Raw genomic sequence first — 18275 nt, forward strand, 5'->3', positions numbered from 1 at the left:
TTTTAAAAGTTTGAGGGTGTTACTTGCAAATTTGATATTTATAGGGGACTACCGAAATTTTTTAGATTTCATGTGTCATTTGCAAGTTTAGAAAATTCTAAGATTGTTTTGTAGTTTTGAATTCTTGAGGGTGTTTTTTGCAATTTTTAAACTTTGAGGGTGTTTTTTGTAAATTATAAATTTACAGGGGGTTGCTAGTAATTTTTGGATTTCATGTGTCATTTGTAGGTTTTGAAATTTCAGGATGGTTTTGTAATTCTAAACTATGCAGGGTGTTTTTCTAAAAATTTAAAACTTTGAGGGTGTTAATTGTAAATTTTAAATTTATAGGTGACTATTGAAATTTTTTAGATTTCATATGTCATTTGCAAGTTTAGAAAACTCTAAGATTGTTTAGTAATTTTGAAGTCTTGAGGGTGTTGTCATTTTAAGTGTTTTCTATAATTTTTAACTTTTGAAAAAAATTTTTGTAATTGTTTAAGCCTTGAGGGTGTTTTTAAAACAATATCCATCTAAACGGGTAAATGGGTGGGTAATAACCCACCCATTAATGACCCAATTATCTTTAATAGAAACTATACCCACCCATTTATGGCCCATTTAACTAAATGGGTAGGTTTGGATGGTTCATTTGGCGGGTGGGTATGGGTGGACAATTGGTTTTGGGTTCATTTTGCCATCCCTAGTTTAAAGTCATTTATGTAAATTTACATATATTTACTTCCTTTCATCTTGTTTACCTTTCCTTTCCTTCCCATAGTAAACTCCTTTCATTTCCTTCCCATACTAAACTCCCAAACACACCACTAAAGAAAGAAAAAATGTCAGGGAAAAGAAAACACCCCTCGGAATCAACAAACTCTAATCGCCGACCAAAAAAGCGCCGCCTCTTGCCACGCCGTGTGCAGCCGTCCTCTACCGCAGACTTCGGCGGCGGCGGCCCGCTCTCTGGGGAAACATCCTTTCCCTGCTCCCTCACCCTCCCGCCGTCCTCCTCCTCGAACTGCCGCTGCGGCGGAGTCGCCTGCCTTGGATGCTGCCGCCGCGACGGCCATCTAGTGCTCCGCGATGGCGACCCGAGGGAGTATCGTGATTTGCTGGGGAGCGCGTACTGTTTTGTGAAGCCCGATGCTCCGCCGCCGCCTGAGAGGTTTCATCGCGTGGGCTGGGACCAGAGAAAGGTGATTCCTTGAAATTTGATTTCTGGAAATTTAAGTTGCTCTGGGTTAGTTTTAATTTTAGGTTTTTTTTTCATATAGATACCCCTATTGTGTTATAGCTACAACGATACTCACAAAATCTCCCACATTGTTTAATTATTAATTAGATAGAGAGAGAAAGCTGAGTGGGAGTGAGACAGGGAGGTGAGGGATTTTGGGGTTGAGAATGAGTTTAGTATGTATAACTGAAGGGTTATTTAGATATTAGCTCCTCAAATCTCTGATAATTTCATATTAGTCCCTGAAACCCTTGAAATTGCTTGTTAGTCCCTCAGTTCCTATGGGTGTTTGCAATTGGCTCCCTCAATGATTACAATACACTCAAGTTATGTTCCATACAAAAAACCTACCGTGTCAAAAAAGTGTATTTGCACTTTTGGTACCTTATATTTTTTTCTTGACAATTTTACACCATAAACTTTACATCTTTAAAATTTTCTTTTTGATTTGTTACACCTTTTTAACTTTGATACCTTGACGCTTTTATGACACAATAGAGTTTATAATTTTTAAACTTCGATACCCAAATTTTGTTTTTTTAGCACTTTGATACCCCAAACTTGGGTTTGGAATGTCAAAGTGAAAAATGTGTGTCACGCTCCGGTTCCAAAATGTAAATATTTGGAACGTGACTCAGCCGACAATGCAACCATTTGGTCACATTCAAGCCTCCAGGTCATCCTATGTACAGATATACAATCAAAACTACACTACAGAGCATGTAACTAAGATGACAAAAGAAATATATAGATAAAGAAATCTCCAGAAGGACAAAGTTCAAGTACAAGTCCACAACTATCCACAATGAAAAAGAGTAAGGAAAAAACATCATAGTTTTGACAAGCCATATGTGACTAAAAAAGTCTGAATCAAATAACTATCTGCACCAACTGAAACTAAGAACTGATAGGATAGAAGGTGTTCACTGTTGCTAGGCCTGATCTTCAAAATACTGTCGACCTACGAAGGAAGAACAGTTTCCGGGTCTAGGGTGCGCAAACCGCAGAGAGTCAGGAAACTTCTAACAAGCATGTAAAATAGAGAAATTGTGCGCGTGTATGTGTATATGGCATGTATAATGGAAAGATAAAATCTCAATGAAAGGTGACAAATGAAAATGATGATTGTAGAATTCAAGATAAAGTCTATCACAAGGCACACAAGCAAATTATTATTATCTTAGATGTTATTCCAATTAGAGGAGAATATTTCCTGTATATAAATCGGGTTCCCGTAAACCGTCCCGAGAACATGGTTTCAAGTCAAGTATTGGTTGTTGACCCTTATATATAACTCAAAATATCAAGAATGTGCATAAGTCCTTTTATATACACTTTATATTCTCCATCCAATTCCCTTTTATTAAACCCCATATTTATCTGTTTATTATACGTGACTGTACATAAAATGTTGTGCACTAACCACAGAGTATAGCCTTGGTATGATAATACGCTTATGAATCATATTTTGATAAAAATCGTCTTAATGCACAATCGACCCTATTAAATATCACTAAGTGATCAAACATGACATTAGGAAATCAAACACGACATTAGGAAATCAAACACATCATCAAATGACATATATTCATTTATCTTAACAAAAATAAAAGTAAATACACAACATAATTGTTTGGTGTCAAAATGAGTCAAATGAGTTTAGTTCGTTAGCCTAGAGAAGGTCCAAATGGATCTGTAATTTGAGTTATAGACCTAAACGGTTTCGGTATTTGATATTGGACCCTAATCAGGTTGGGTTTGAGTTCAAAAACGGACCAAATGAAATTTTTGTGAAATTAAAGGTCTTGGGATTTGAACTCCGGACTTGGGTGGTATAGTTAAAGCCAGCTAACCAGTACAAGAATCATGCTTTTATGTCAAAGGTGATGCAGGAAATTACTAAATGTCAGTTTCACTTAATTGTATAAGTCCTCAAAATATATTTTTGATAATTAAATTATACATATATATGTATATATATACATATACATATATATATACATATATATATGTATATAGAGATTAATGGTTATCCCTGAAAAGGTGGGGATTTTCCTCCTTGACAATGATGTGACACAATTCCCACCATGTGAAGGAGAGAGAATAAAGTAAGAGAATTTTACATGGTGGCGATTGTGCCACATCATTGTCAAGGAGGGAATCCCCCTCCTCGTCAAAGATACCCATTAATCTCATGTATATATATGTATATACATATATACATATTATATATATGTATATACATGTATACATATATATGTACATATATATGTATATCTATATGTATATCTATATAGATATAGATACACACACAACACATACACACACACACACACACACATATATATATATATATATATATTATATATATATATATATATATATATATATATATATATATATATATACATATAACGATTCTTATGTCAACTTAAGTGGATGGTCAACTTAAGTTGATGGTCCACCAAAATTTTTATCCACTCATATTGCCTAGGGATCCTTACATTATATGAAGAGTTTTTTTATATATAAATGAGCGGTCATAAACTTTAGTGGACAAATACTTGATGTCCACTTAAGTTGACATAAGATCAACTCTCTCTCTATATATATACATATATATGTATATATACATATATCTATGTGTGTGTGTGTGTGTATATAAGCTTACGAAAATTTATGTGAAAGTAACACTGCTAATAGCAATAATAATGTTAAGGTTAGGGAGAAAGAAAAGATAGTAAAAAGATAAATTGTAGGATTATAAAACCCTTTTTTCCCTTGAAATAATTTGTAAAAGAGGGTTATATATATTTTTTTCCTTTCACTATGTAAAGAAAAAATAAATGAATCATTGAGAAAAGAATTTCTTTCTTACTAATGAAAAAGTTATTATTTGACTAGACTATCTATTTTAAGAATAAATTATTAGAAAGAATTATGCCAAAAACATAACTACAATTAAAACAATAGTTAGGATGAAGCTATAGGAAACAAAATAAACAAGCGCATGCACGCTATGTTTATCTAGGTGGACAAATTTCCTACAGAGCATCAAATAGTTTAATGAATACAATTAAGAAAAACAACTTCAGGTTCACATGAGCTAATGAATAACCAAAGTTTCCTCCTCCCATGAGGGTACTTCTAGTAGTCCACTACACTGCAACCATTTGAATTTGACAAAGTATTTACTCAAGCATTTGAGGGCAAAGTTGCAAGAATGGAAAAAATTCTAATCGAAAGGAAACATGAGAAGAAAGTATGATTGTTGATTAATGTCAAAAAAGAGCTCCAAGCAAAGATCCTTCACTCGCCTTCTAAGGTGCGGTCGTTGCACCCTTTTCTTTCTTTGTTTTTTTTAGTTTGTTTTAGTGAGGTTTCAAATGACAAAGAAAAGAAATACATTTAAAGAATATATACTTGTTAAGGATAGATTTGATAGTTAGAGATTTTGTAGGATATGAGAGATTTTGTTGTTGGAATTTTAAACTTGATTTGTTAAAAAAATGGGTTCGTGGTTACAGGGAAATCAGATTTTTTTTTGTGAGAGAAAAGCCACGACCAGATAGAAAGAAAAAAAAGCAAGTGGCTAGATAAAATACTTGCTAAGGCCATACCTTAAATCTTTCATTTATTTGAGCTAGGCTAAATGAGCTTCTATTAGAAATAAAAAGAAAACCAAGTGGGCCAAAAAGAAGGCAAAAATGATTGTGGGCCTTTGCATGAAAACAAATTGGTAAATGTTTTAGGCTTGCATAGGCTTGGGTATTACATCTGACTCACCTTAAAAAGAAATTTCTTCCTGAAAATTTAATCTAAGTATAAGAAGATCTAGATGTTACTTGTTGCAAAAAGATGTGGATAGCGCTGACGAATATCGTCCTCTCGCTCCCCCGTCGCCTTACTATATCCACAATGCCCTAAAGATACAAAGACTAGCCTATTCTTGAAAGCCTTCTCTCGTGTGTACAAAATCTCACTGGTTGCTCCTCATATGATAGGTTTGTCCCAATCTGAAGCTCTACGATGTCTAGATCGTGGGTCTCACCTCGCACATATCATTGAAGCTACGATACATAGAACACGTCACGCACTCATTCCAACGATGGAGGCAAAGCTCACCTGTATGCCATATCTTCTATTCTCTCCAATATCTTGAATGGACCGATGAAACGTGGACTAAGCTTCCCGCAACTGCTAAATCTGATAACTCCTCTGGTTGGCGATATCCTCAAGAAGACATGCTCTCTAATCTGGAACTGTAGAGGTCTTTTCTTAGCATTAGCCTAATTTTTCTGCCTATCTTGAGCCGACTTAAGATGATCACATACTGTCTTTATCTTCTCTATTGTATGCACAATCATTTGAGGCCATAACAAATGTCGTTCTCCCAGGTCATCGCAACAGGTGGGAGATCTACATTTTCTCCCATATAACGCCTCATAAGGTGCCATTTGGATGCTGGCTTAGTAACTATTATTAAAAGAGAACTCCACAAAGTGTAAAATTGTTAGGCTTGCATAGGCTTGGCTATTACAATGTGTTAACTTTGAGATAATCAAAATAATGTAGAAGCTTTGGGGTATGAAATTTAGAATGTCTACAGTTTGAGGTAGCCAAGAGTCAGAAAATACTTTGTAGCATTAACGTTAAAAAGGTGTAAACTTTAGTGTGTCAAATTGCAAATAACCCTTCAAGAAAACATTAGTTGAGGTTAGTTTGCTCATTGAGGAAAAAAAATGCAAGCACCCTTTGGATTTGAGGGACTATGATGAGGACATCGCACAGCCTCCACTTCGCACATACTTTCGCCGCCGTCGTCGTCTTGCGTCAGCTTATATTTGGTTTTTGATTTTGAGAGGGCTTGAGTTTAGCTAGTGTTACGTTTATTCTCTTTATTGTATTTGCTCTTTTTTTTAGTCCCACATCGGATATGGGAGTGAACTTGTAGTTGTTGAAGGCCTATTTAAAGAGGTCAATTCTATAGAATAAATCAATGAATATTTGAAGAAAATTTTGTTTCATTTGTGAAACTTTGGGTATTGATTTAATCTCTAAGATTGAGTCAATGGTGGTGAAGCCAAGGCCCGGGTTGCGATTCGTGGTCATATCTTGTTAATTTTTCAAACCCTAGCTTTCCCAAATCTTTGTTCTTCCCCAAATTTCCCAAATCCCTTACATTAAATCTTAAAATTCCCATCGTCCTGCATCATTTTGGTATCAGAGCGCAAAAGTAGATCAACCAGATTCTTCTCCATCTCAGGTTCTTCCATCAGTCTATTTTTTTAGTTTGTAGCGAAAAAAAATCCGAAATTTGAGGGATCATCTCAGCCTTCTATTTCAAAGAAAAAAAAAGAAAAAAAAGAAAAAAAAGAAAAAAAAGAAAAAAAAAAGAAAAAAAAAGAAAAAACCCTAATCTTTTTCTCCTAATCTTTTCTTCAGCCGCCACCCTCCTCAACCTCTCCTTTTCTTTTCCCCACCTCCAAACCACAATCCGCCCCCACCCCCCCTCTCTTTCCCCTACGTCGAGCATCACCACTCTTCCCCTTCCGCAGTCCTGATCTCGACGCACAAACCGTCAGATCCGACCCGCCGCCCCTGCTCCTCCATATCGACAAGCCTCCGCCATATTTCCCCTCAATCGCGAACTTCCACCGTCTCCTGCGGCTCCAAAACCCGCCTGCTCAACGTCTCGTCGTATTCCTCTCTCGTCGAGCTTCCCAGATCTGTCGCTTCCCATCGGCTTCCAACAAATCCGCCACCCGTCGGCTTCAACAAATCCGCCATAACCCGTCGGCTTTCCAACAGATCCGCTGTCCGTCGACTTCCTAGATCCGCCACCTACAACACCAACAACACAGTAACAACAGTACAACAACCGAAGTCATCATCTTTTCCTCCTTAACGAACGCCAGCAACAGTAACAACACAGCAACGACAGCAAGCAGCAACGTCAATGGTCCTGAACTCGAAGCCTGCAGCACCATCAACAGAGGTTTGTTAGTGAATCTTCATCAAGGTAATTCTATTATCATCAATTCTACATCTTTCTAATTGATCTGGAGATTACTGCAATCACTTTTAGATTGATTCATCGTGCATGCTATCAAAATTGTTGGCTGTCCACTAAACTTGTGAGAGTGTGATTATGTTCTACCTTTATTGGTGCTAGATCTCGATTTTAAATTAGAACTATTCCAAATCTAGCTTGGTTAATTATCTTGCTGCAATCTTACTGTTCAATATTATCAGCATGAATTTTGTTGTCGATATAATTATCACGAGTTAAATAATTGATGTCTGATTGGTAACCAGCCATGAGATAACATATTGAACATTACAAATTGATTTCCTTGTTGATTTCTTGGTTTTCCATCGTATTCCACATTATCATCTGGCATCATGTTAGGTGTTAGCATTGATTTTGCATTTTGATAAATTGCATTTAGATGAAAATTAGTTAGCAATTCACTGCATCTTGATTATTAAGATCATCTAGATTGCATTTAGAAACTAATCTTAATCTGTTGCATGCGCACCCCAGATCCTAATTCCGAGATGAATCCCAACCTTGCAATCCTCACAAAAGCCATAGAAGCCTTAACTACGCGATTCGATATTGTTGAACAAGATTTGAGAGAGACGAGAGAACGTTTAAACCAATTTGACGGATAGGCCCCGTGAACGTGGTGAAGAAGGCGGATCTCGAACCGAACATTATCCTCATCAACCTCATGAACACATAGATCCTCACGCCAATCGTTTTGAAAATCGCCCACCTAGGGACAATTCACCCTTTGACCCAGATGAGATGCATCTGAAGTACGTGAAACTAGAGGCACCCACTTTCGAAGGCCAGTTGGATCCTCAGGTTTTTATCGATTGGATGTCGGACATGGACCACTATTTCGGTTGGTATAAAATGTCCGATGAGAGACGGATTCGATTTGCCAAAATGAAGCTAGTAGGTCAGGCTAGGCAATATTGGTCTAACGTTGAGAAGCTGATGATTCTTAGGAGGCAAGAGCCCATACAGACTTGGGATAAGATGAAATTAAAACTCCAAGAAAAATATTTGCCTGTATCATATAAGCAACGCTTGCTCGATCAATGGCAGCGCTTGACACAAGGCAATCGGCCAGTATCGGAGTACATCACCAAATTTGATGAATTTCTGGTTAGGTGTGGCGAGAATGAATCTGACATTGTAGTCTTATCTAGATTTCGCTCAGGACTTAGGGAAGATCTTAGGCGTGAACTCTTCGTGCGAGACATCTCCACTTTAGAGCAAGCCTATCAGCTTGTTCAAGATTTAGATCGATCACAAGGTTCTCCTTTCACTAAACGCACAGACTATGGGAATAACATCAATAAGGACACCACTGTTAAGTCCCAACTTAATCAGCCCCAGTCTCAATCCCGAACTGGACCTAGTACCTCCACGCAGAAGCCAGATGATAAAGGCAAGGGAGTTTACAGCGAGTCATCTAGATCAGCTCAATCTACTCGATGTTTTAGGTGTCAAGGATTTGGTCATATTGCTGCTCAATGTCCTAGTAAGACAAGAACTTTAATTGTTGAGACCCGATCGGACAGTGACCAGGATGACTTAGAAGAGATTATCCACAATCCTGATGAAGATGTTTGGGAGGATGGATCCGCCGATGCCATATTAGGGTGTCTTTTGAGCGTGCCCACACCCTCGATCAACAAAGCGAACGAATTTTCCCGTCGACTTAGTGTTGTGAGGTGTGCATTAGCTCAACCTAAGGATAGTGACGACTGGCGTAAATCTACAATTTTTCACACAATCACAAAAATCAATGACAAGAACTGTCGAGTCATAATTGACAGTGGGAGTTGTGTCAACGCCATCGCTTCCAACATGATGACTGTACTTGGATTGAAACCTGTTTCCCATCCTCAACCATATAAAGTGTCTTGGGTGAATACTGCATCCATTGAGGTTAAAGAGCGATGTCTCGTCCCGATCCACTTTGCTACTTATTCAGACAAGATTTGGTGTGACATTGTTGCCATGGATGTTGGCCACATTATTTTAGGTAGACCCTGGATATATGATCTAGATGTCACTATCTACGGACGATCAAACACTCATTCATTCGTCCATGATTGAAAGAGGATCAAGTTAGTTCCATCGCGACCTGCCCCCCATCTGCTCCTAAACGGGCCGATTCTTCCAACAGTCAAAGAGGACTAAATTTGATCAGCTCCAAGGCTCTGGACAAAGAGGTCGCTAAAGGGTCTACCGTTGTCCTTGTTGCTAGGGAGATTACCAAAAACGCCCAAGAACAAATTCCTTCTGCAGTAACTCCAATATTAAAGGAATTTGAAGATGTTTTCCCGGAAGAACTCCCAAACGCTCTACCCCCGATGCGTGACATCCAACATGTTATAGATTTTGTTTCAGGATCTAATCTTCCCAACTTGCCTCATTACAGAATGAATCCAACCGAACATGCTGAACTCAAGAGGCAGGTTGAAGAACTGTTGACTAAGGGGTTCATTAAAGAGAGTTTGAGCCCGTGCGCTGTGCCGACATTACTAACCCCTAAGAAAGATGGTTCATGAAGAATGTGTGTTGATAGTCGAGCGATCAATAAAATCACCGTGAAATATCGGTTTCCTATTCCCAGACTAGATGATATGTTAGATATGATGTCTGGAGCCACCATATTTTCCAAAATTGATTTAAAAAGTGGCTACCATCAAATTAGGATTCGTCCAGGGGATGAGTGGAAGACAGCTTTTAAGACGAAATATGGTCTATACGAGTGGATGATCATGCCTTTTGGGTTGACAAATGCTCCCAACACCTTCATGCGAGTTATGACTCAGGTACTACGACCTTTTATGGGTAAATTTTTGGTCGTTTACTTTGATCATGCGAGTTATGACTCAGGTACTACGACCTTTTATGGGTAAATTTTTGGTCGTTTACTTTGATGATATCTTAATTTATAGTAAATCGTTGGAGCATCATATTGACCATCTTAGTCAAGTCTGTCTCACTTTGAGGAAAGAGAAGTTATTTGTAAATCCCAAGAAATGTGTTTTCATGACTGACCAAGTTATATTTTTGGGATTTATTGTGTCTTCTCAAGGAGTTTCTGCTGACCCTCAAAATGTTCAAGCAATTGTAGAGTGGCCCGAGCCCCGGAGTATCCGAGATGCAAGAAGTTTTCATGGGCTCGCAACTTTCTACAGACGATTTATCAAGGAGTTTAGTGCTATCATGGCCCCAATTACGGATTGCCTAAAAAAAGAGGAATTTCATTGGCCCGAAGAAGCTGCCACGACTTTCAAAGAAATTAAGCAGCGAATGACCGATGCACCTGTTATGAGACTTCCTGATTTCTCTAAGGTATTTGAGGTCGCGTGTGACGCCTCAGTATTGGTATGGGTGGAGTATTGAGCCAGGAGAAGCACTCCATTGCCTACTTTATTGAAAAACTTAGGGTGCTAAACTGAACTACTCTACCTACGATAAGGAGCTCTATGCGGTTGTACAATCATTGCGCCATTGACGACATTATCTTTTACCACAAGAATTTGTTATTTATTCGGACCATGAAGCCCTTCGGTATCTTAACTCTCAGAAGAAACTCAATGCCAGGCGTGCTCGATGGGTTGAATTTCTACAAGACTACACTTATACCCTCAAACACATGGCTGGAGTTGAGAACAAGGTGGCTGATGCACTCAGTCGTCGAGCTTGTCTTCTAAACCGCATGAGTGCAGAGGTAGTGGGTTTCGAAAGAATCAAAGGGGAGTATGAATCATGCCCCGACTTTGGAGAGATTTTTGTTTCTTTAAAAGGAGTGACTTCCGAGATAGATGGCTTTTTGTTCCAAGATGGCTATTTATTTCGATTTCGTAAGTTATGCATTCCGCGTACTTCTTTAAGAGATTATCTTGTTTGGGAATTGCATGCAGGAGGCCTTGCTGGTCATTTTGGTCGTGAAAAGACTATAGAGGCGGTAGAAACTTTGTTTTACTGGCCACGCCTTAAAAGAGATGTTGTAAAGTTAATAGGACAATGTCGCACTTGCCAATTAGCGAAGCAACGTAAACAAAATACTGGCCTGTACACACCTCTCCCTGTTCCAGATCGTCCTTGGCAGGATGTAAGTATGGATTTTGTGTTGGGACTTCCTAAAACTATCAGAAAACATGACTCCATTTTTGTAGTTATGGATCGCTTTTCAAAGATGGCCACTTCTTGCCATGCAACAAAACGTCTGATGCATCCAAAATTGCTCGGATTTACTTTGATGGTGCGGTCAAATTGCATGGTTTGCCCAAAACCATTGTATCTGACAGGGATGTAAAGTTTATGAGTTATTTTTGGAAAACTCTATGGCACAAGATGGGAACTAAACTTTAGTATTCGTCTGCTTTTCATCCCCAAACTGATGGTCAAACTGAGGTAGTTAATAGGAGTCTAGGCAATCTTTTGCGCTGTTTGGTTGGTGAGAATTTAAGAAATTGGGATCTTCTGTTATCCACTGCAGAGTTTGCATACAATAGCTCAGTCAATAGGTCTGTAGGCATGAGTCCATTTGAAGTTGTGCATGGTTACAAGCCTAGGAAGCCTATAGACCTTATTCCCATGTCGCATCATCCTAGGGTCTCCGAGTCAGCAGTTGCATTTGCATCACACATTCATGATTTGCATCAAGAAATCAACAAGAAAATTCAAGAAAGCAATGAACAATATAAGTCTCATGCTGATTTACATAGAAGATATCTTGAGTTTAACGAAGGTGATTATGTAATGATCCGAATTCGCCCGGAACGGTTTCCTCCTGGAGCCGTCAAGAAATTACATGCTCGTAGTGTTGGACCTTTTAAGATTATCAAGAAAATTAACTCAAATGCTTATGTAATCGATTTACCTCCAGATTTTGGAATTAGTTCGACATTTAATATTGCAGATTTGGTAGCTTATAAAGGTCCTTCTTTTAACCCTGAAAATCCACTTGTGGATCTTGATGAGCTACCCCTGATCCTTTCCTTGAGGGACCCCCATTGCCACCACTACCTACTACTTTTGTCCCATTTACAGCTGAACAGATTGATAGCATTCGGGATGATCAAATCATCTCAACCCGAGATGGTGGTTGCAGACGATATCTAGTACGTTGGAAAGATCGTCCTGAATCTGATGATACATGGATTACTCGTGAGGACCTACAGCGCCTGGCTCCGGATCTATTGGAGTATTATAAGGGCCAGTTGGAGCCTAACTCGACGGGGTCGAGTTCTTCCCACCGCGGGGGAATTGATGAGGACATCGCACAGCCTCCACTTCGCACATACTTTCGCCGCCGTCGTCGTCTTGCGTCAGCTTATATTTGGTTTTGATTTTGAGAGGGCTTGGAGTTTAGCTAGTGTTACGTTTATTCTCTTTATTGTATTTGCTCTTTTTTTTAGTCCCACATCAGATATGGGAGTGAACTTGTAGTTGTTGAAGGCCTATTTAAAGAGGTCAATTCTATGGAATAAATCAATGAATATTTGAAGAAAATTTTGTTTCATTTGTGAAACTTTGGGTATTGATTTAATCTCTAAGATTGAGTCAATGGTGGTGAAGCCAAGGCCTGGGTTGCGATTCGTGGTCATATCTTGTTAATTTTTCAAACCCTAGCTTTCCCAAATCTTTGTTCTTCCCCAAATTTCCCAAATCCCTTACATTAAACCTTAAAATTCCCATCGTCCTGCATCGCAATTACTGATATTTGAGAGACTAATATGGTACTAGAGAGGATTTAAGGACTAATATCAAAATAAATCATAACTAAAAAAAATAAACTTAATCTGGGGTATATCAATGATATTTTAATAGTTGAGGGCTAGAACACACCAATGTGGTAGATATGAGGGTATAATTGCAAATATCATAGGGGGTATATGTGCCAAATACCCTTAATTTTTACATAATGCACATTTTCCTGCTCCCTGCCGTTGGCTCTGTCAAGAGTCTGGGAAACAAGCACAAACACATTTAGCTCATTTTTCTTTGCAATTATTTCAGATAGTCAGGAATGTGATGGAGGAGTCGTTAAAAAGCAATGCGCTTTCTGCTGGTTATGAGGAGGTATACTAGAGTTCAATTATTTGAAGTGTTTCAAGTAATGAGTTTTCACAATGATCTTGCTAGTCTGAGACCATTATAAATGTGAGGATGTTTTTGTGTTCTTTCTTGTGCCTTTTGATTTAAATGATTTCATCAAACTGTAGACAAGTACACACCCTTTTCTTCCATCTTTTCATTGTTCTCGTCCATGGTTCTATTCAGTTGCATGTTCTAGATGGGAATTATTACTTGCTCTGTGTAGTATGGCAATGTCCCGAATAATTTTTTTTAACAAAGCTGTTTATAGTTTTAAAAACATAAAACATACTGAGCCTATATATTTTGAATATTATCCAAAAAATTATTAGGTAGTCTACGTAGGTCTCCTTGCTGCCACATTAGAAGTCGTAAAAAAAAAAATTACTTTGGTTTATCAATGGTTGTTGTCGTGTGCAAATGTTGTCCCGGCCTTGGCCCTTGGTTTCAAGATGCTGGTATGCAGAAAGTAATTAATTCTGAAATGCAATGCTAAAGTTTCTAATTTAATTATCAACCTACTGCCACATGACTTCCAAATGTAGCTTTAAGTATTGAAAATTAAATTTCATTCTTTGACATATACTTGATGTAGTCTAACTTTTCAGCAGCTCTGGGGCGGGTTTCGATATTTTTGTTCCAGCCAATAAAAGTAATTCAGAAAAAAAGAAACTCTATAAGAGTGGGAATGGTTGATTTACTCACGGAATCCTAGAGTGCTATGTTTTTCAAACTAGCAACTTATTCTTGTCTCTATGGGTCCTGGATGTACAAAATGGATGTAAAGGGATGCAAATGGAATCAAAGGATATCATATTGATTTGCGTCTGAGTCTAAGTTGTAGATTGAAAATATACATGGATATCTATAACCATTCATTCAAAATATGGATACAGATATCAATATTCCTTAACTATCTGGAATATCTGAACAAATGTCTGAGTATGTCAATATACAATATCTGCAAGTCAATAATGATATCTGTTTAGTTAAAGGAATTTTTGAGTGGGACACACATTTAACTTGAAGGTCGATCAAGTTTTTTCCTCCAAATTTCTGTCACATACAATCACATCCAAGTATCTTCCTGATTTAATCCTTCTGAATTCTTCTTTATCAATTATGTGTATTGACTGCTGAGATTTAGGGATTATCCTTCATATAAGTATCCGAAAAAGAAAACATAAAATATGGTACTATTTCTCTTCTTGTCGTAGTTGCTTTGTTTAGTATAAGCATCTTTACTGCAGCTATAAAAGTAGCATTTGAGAGTGAACATACTTTTAGATGTAAAGTGATCAATAATTAAATGCCATTCAGATGAGCATACTCCAAGTTAGGATACACATGAATGTTGGTCCCAAACCAATTAAAGAATTTGACTTTGCGAGGATTAACTTCATGCGATTTGAACGATTTGACGGACTAAAAGCAATGATAAATATTTGAGGGGCTAATATCGAATATTAAATATTTAAGGGACCAATATCTAAACAACCCTATATGTCATTGACATGGCTTGTAGTTTTTGTACGAAAAGTTTTTTTGTTGCTTCTACTTACCTGCAATGGTCACTCATTTACTTTATTAGCATGGTTTCTGTTGAGACTTAATTTTATGTTCTCTCTAGAGAATTGAAATTGTATATTTGCACATTAGAGGCATCACATTATGGGAAATAAAATATAAGGGATACATGTATTTTAGTGCTTGAATCATGCGCGTGATTGAGCTTATTAGTTATTATCTGTGTTATTTTCTTTATTCAAGTTGCATGTATATACCTACACAGGAATATTTATTGGGGAATACCAGTCAATACTTTATTCTTTCATGAATGTGCCCATCTTAGTAGATTAGATGAATTAAATAAACACTACGGATTTTTGTTTTTGACTTGTATAGTTGTAGGGGTCCCTGCATAACTGCTAATCATTTTCTGAATATGACTAGTCTGTTATTTTACTTTAAAAAGGTATCTGCATTTCTTGTGGTTATGGGGTTAATACTATATGGTATACACATTATTTTACAGTCACTTGAAACAGTTCTGCAGTTCCTTTTTGTGCCTGCTTACCCGCGATGTCATTCATTTACTTTTATCAGCAAAGTCGTTTCAGCTCCACCGGTGAAGTCCTTTGTACTTCTGCTTGGGATATTCTATTGGAAAGGGTAAATTCTTTTAGGTTTTCGTCGTATGTTTTCTTAGATATTGCTATTATTTCTTAATTGATGTATAATTTGCAGATCGGTGACAATTTTATGGCCTTTCTTCTACGGTTTTCATCAATCTTTTTACCTCTCAGTGACAAAACTTACCAGCAAGTAACAGGACCCTTTTTGAATGAAATACTTCAAGGTACAGACTCACTTTTTTTGTATTAATAGTAGAAATAATATTGCACCACGATGCCTGTAATGTTAGCTAGATTCTATACCTTCTCATGGTAATATTCAGTTTTCATGGCAGTATTCAGTTTTCATGGCAGTATTCAGTTTTCTTCATATACATTTTGGCCCAAATCCATAAGCTCAAGTTGTTTGGTAAACTTGCTAAACATGATATTGGACAACTAGGTTTTATGAGGTCTCATGTTCCAACCTTTAATTGAAAATTAAAATATATTTCCTCTATTATTCTGTCTATTGAAGAAGGTGTTTTTCCCCCAAGGAGCCTTTCAATGAATTCATAAGGCCCATGTTAGGCTGTTAACTTGTAAGTGTTGTTTGTCAGCAACCCATATGCTTAGGACTGTTTGGTTAGTTTCTAAAAAATGAATTTCAAGTAAAGAAACAGGCTTGTGAGGTTTCTCACTTTTCCAGCCCTTTTCTGAGCTTAAAGCTTGGAAATGGGTTCCTGGGTTTTCAGGAAAAAATGGCTTGTATCTAGGATGTGTTTTCCTCTCTCTGATGAACCAAACAAGAGAAACGGAAAATAATTGGAAAAGTTTTTTTTTCTAAATGAGCGTGCCAGTACTTTTAAGGGACGTTTCTTATTTTTTGTGAACCAAACAACAAGCTCATGGGAAAGTGGGTATTTGACAACTACATTGTGCATGTGTCTGACTGCGAGTCAACCTCATTATTGTTTTGCATGCTTTTGACCACTTTAGATGTGCTAGCCTGGTCTGTTCTGTCAGAAAGCTGTCAGAAACTATCTTGCTCATTATCTTTGAAAGTCCTACGTATGCCATACTTCAGATGTGCTGAGCTGGTGGTCTGTTCTGTCAGAAAGCTTATATGTACTCATTTCCTTAAGAGATATCACCTTATAAAAAATGGAATAGTCTTCTTTTTGATATTGTAGGTGCACCTATTTAGGTTTGGTTTGTTAGAGGCAATGTTACATTAAACGCTGGGCGCTCCTGGGCGCCGGACTTGGCGCCCAGCGCTTAGACGCCTAGGCGGGCGCCTAAGCGGTTTCTGGGCGGTTTTTTTCTTCTGGGCGGTTTTTCTTTTTTTAATTGTGATACTTGAAGATAAATTCATATACTCAATCAACAATGCATAAATACAAAAATACCAACACAACACATATGCTATCCAAAGTATAATAGTCAATCAAAGATGCATACATACTAAATGACAAGGCATATAATATCCAATAACTAGAAGTTTATGTCCCAAAATATCAGCAAAAAGATAGTCAAACAGGAATAGTCTAGATGTAATATAATGAATTAGCAATATGCATCTAATCTAATGTCATCATCAAACATCATCATCATCATGAAGTTCCTCCTCTACTCCATCATCGCTATCCTCTCCAGAATCCATCTCCACACAATCCTCCTCTTCGTCTGAAACATCATCATCCGAGACAAGAGGCTCTTCTTCATCATCTATCACTGAAGTAGAAGCACTTGAAGGTCCTGCTAGCCTAGAACTCCTCCTATTCTCCGCAGCCTCAGCCGCTCCCGATATACCCTCTACCATCCTCCAAGTAAGACCTGAGCCAGGATGAACTTCTTCCTCATCATCGGAGCCTGCTCCTTCTAGGATCCATGCTCGTGCCTTACTACGATCAGTAGATAGTAGTAGGTTCTTGTTTTCTCCTCTCCTCTTCTTCTGGTTGAGCTTTGAGTTAAACTTCACATAGACTAGTTCCTCTAACCTCTTCGATTCCAATCTATTCCTCTTCTTCGTATGAATCTTCAAAAGTAAAGGACACAAATTAGAAAACACAACTAAGAAGAATTTCATATTTTTCATAAGTTTAGAAATTAGTTTACCCCCTCAAATGTGCTCCAATTCCTTTCACAACCAGAAGAGCTGCTTGTCAAGTTGAGAAGTTTCATAGCCATATTTTGCATGAAGGGACAATCACCACCATGCAAATACCACCAATTAGCTACAAAAAATAATATATTATTAGTTGATTCACTACCACAATGGCACAATAGATAACTTATAAGTCATATATGATTCAATTTCTAAAATTATTTTACCTGGGTTCAAGTCTGATTTCTCTCTAGCCTTCACCGCTCCAATCCTAGCAAATGAACCCTTTCCTTCTCTGTATCTCTCCAACTCTTGAGTATGAATTTCAACTTGTTGCTCTACATCAGGATAGAACAACTCCACCACATCTAGAAATCCATCTTTCGCCCTTTTGCAATTCTTCACTACATCATCCCTATAGAAATAGTAAGGGTTGAGGTAGTAAGAAGCCATATGCAAGGGAGAAAGAGCCGTATCCTTGGACTTCCCATCTATAATATCAATCACGGCTTAAAATCCTTCTCCTTATTCTGAAAACTTGAATGATCTCCTTCTTCATATCTTCAAGCATCCCCACCACAAATCCATTGAGAGGTTTGTAGTCACTATCGACCACCCTCAATAATCGAAAAATAGGAGCATACACCTTCAAGATCTGGCCACCGTGTCCACCAACTATCACTCATAGCAATTCGC

The 18275-nt window shown here is 37.7% G+C and overlaps 2 protein-coding genes across 15 annotated transcripts in view; one reads left to right on the top strand and one right to left on the bottom strand.

The window, feature by feature from the left end:
• LOC109844420 (telomerase reverse transcriptase) overlaps nt 771–18275 on the top strand; it is a 58888-nt gene continuing 41383 nt past the window's right edge. For 8 of the 14 annotated variants that reach the window (XR_002248028.1, XR_002248029.1, XR_002248026.1 and 5 more), the window contains exons 1-4: nt 771–1181; nt 13281–13343; nt 15465–15530; nt 15606–15717. Coding sequence is in view for 10 of the 14 variants with exons in the window: in XM_020413430.1 (XP_020269019.1) it covers nt 822–1181; nt 13281–13343; nt 15465–15530; nt 15606–15717 (601 nt within the window). In the remaining 4 variants the exon portion in view is untranslated. Of the gene's footprint in view, nt 1182–5223; nt 5490–13280; nt 13344–15393; nt 15531–15605; nt 15718–18275 lie in introns of those variants that run through there. The other 6 variants (XM_020413435.1, XM_020413436.1, XM_020413434.1 and 3 more) reach the window with 6 other exon arrangements.
• On the bottom strand, nt 16869–18036 carry LOC109844422. The gene is made up of 3 exons (XM_020413441.1): nt 17807–18036; nt 17591–17709; nt 16869–17510 (listed from the first exon to the last, which is right to left on the bottom strand). Exons 1-3 carry the CDS (start codon nt 18030–18032, stop codon nt 17070–17072), a joined length of 786 nt encoding a protein of 261 aa, XP_020269030.1. The 5' UTR covers nt 18033–18036; the 3' UTR covers nt 16869–17069.

This window comes from Asparagus officinalis, chromosome 6 (genome assembly GCF_001876935.1).
Source record: "Asparagus officinalis chromosome 6, Aspof.V1, whole genome shotgun sequence".
Lineage (NCBI taxonomy): Eukaryota > Viridiplantae > Streptophyta > Magnoliopsida > Asparagales > Asparagaceae > Asparagus > Asparagus officinalis.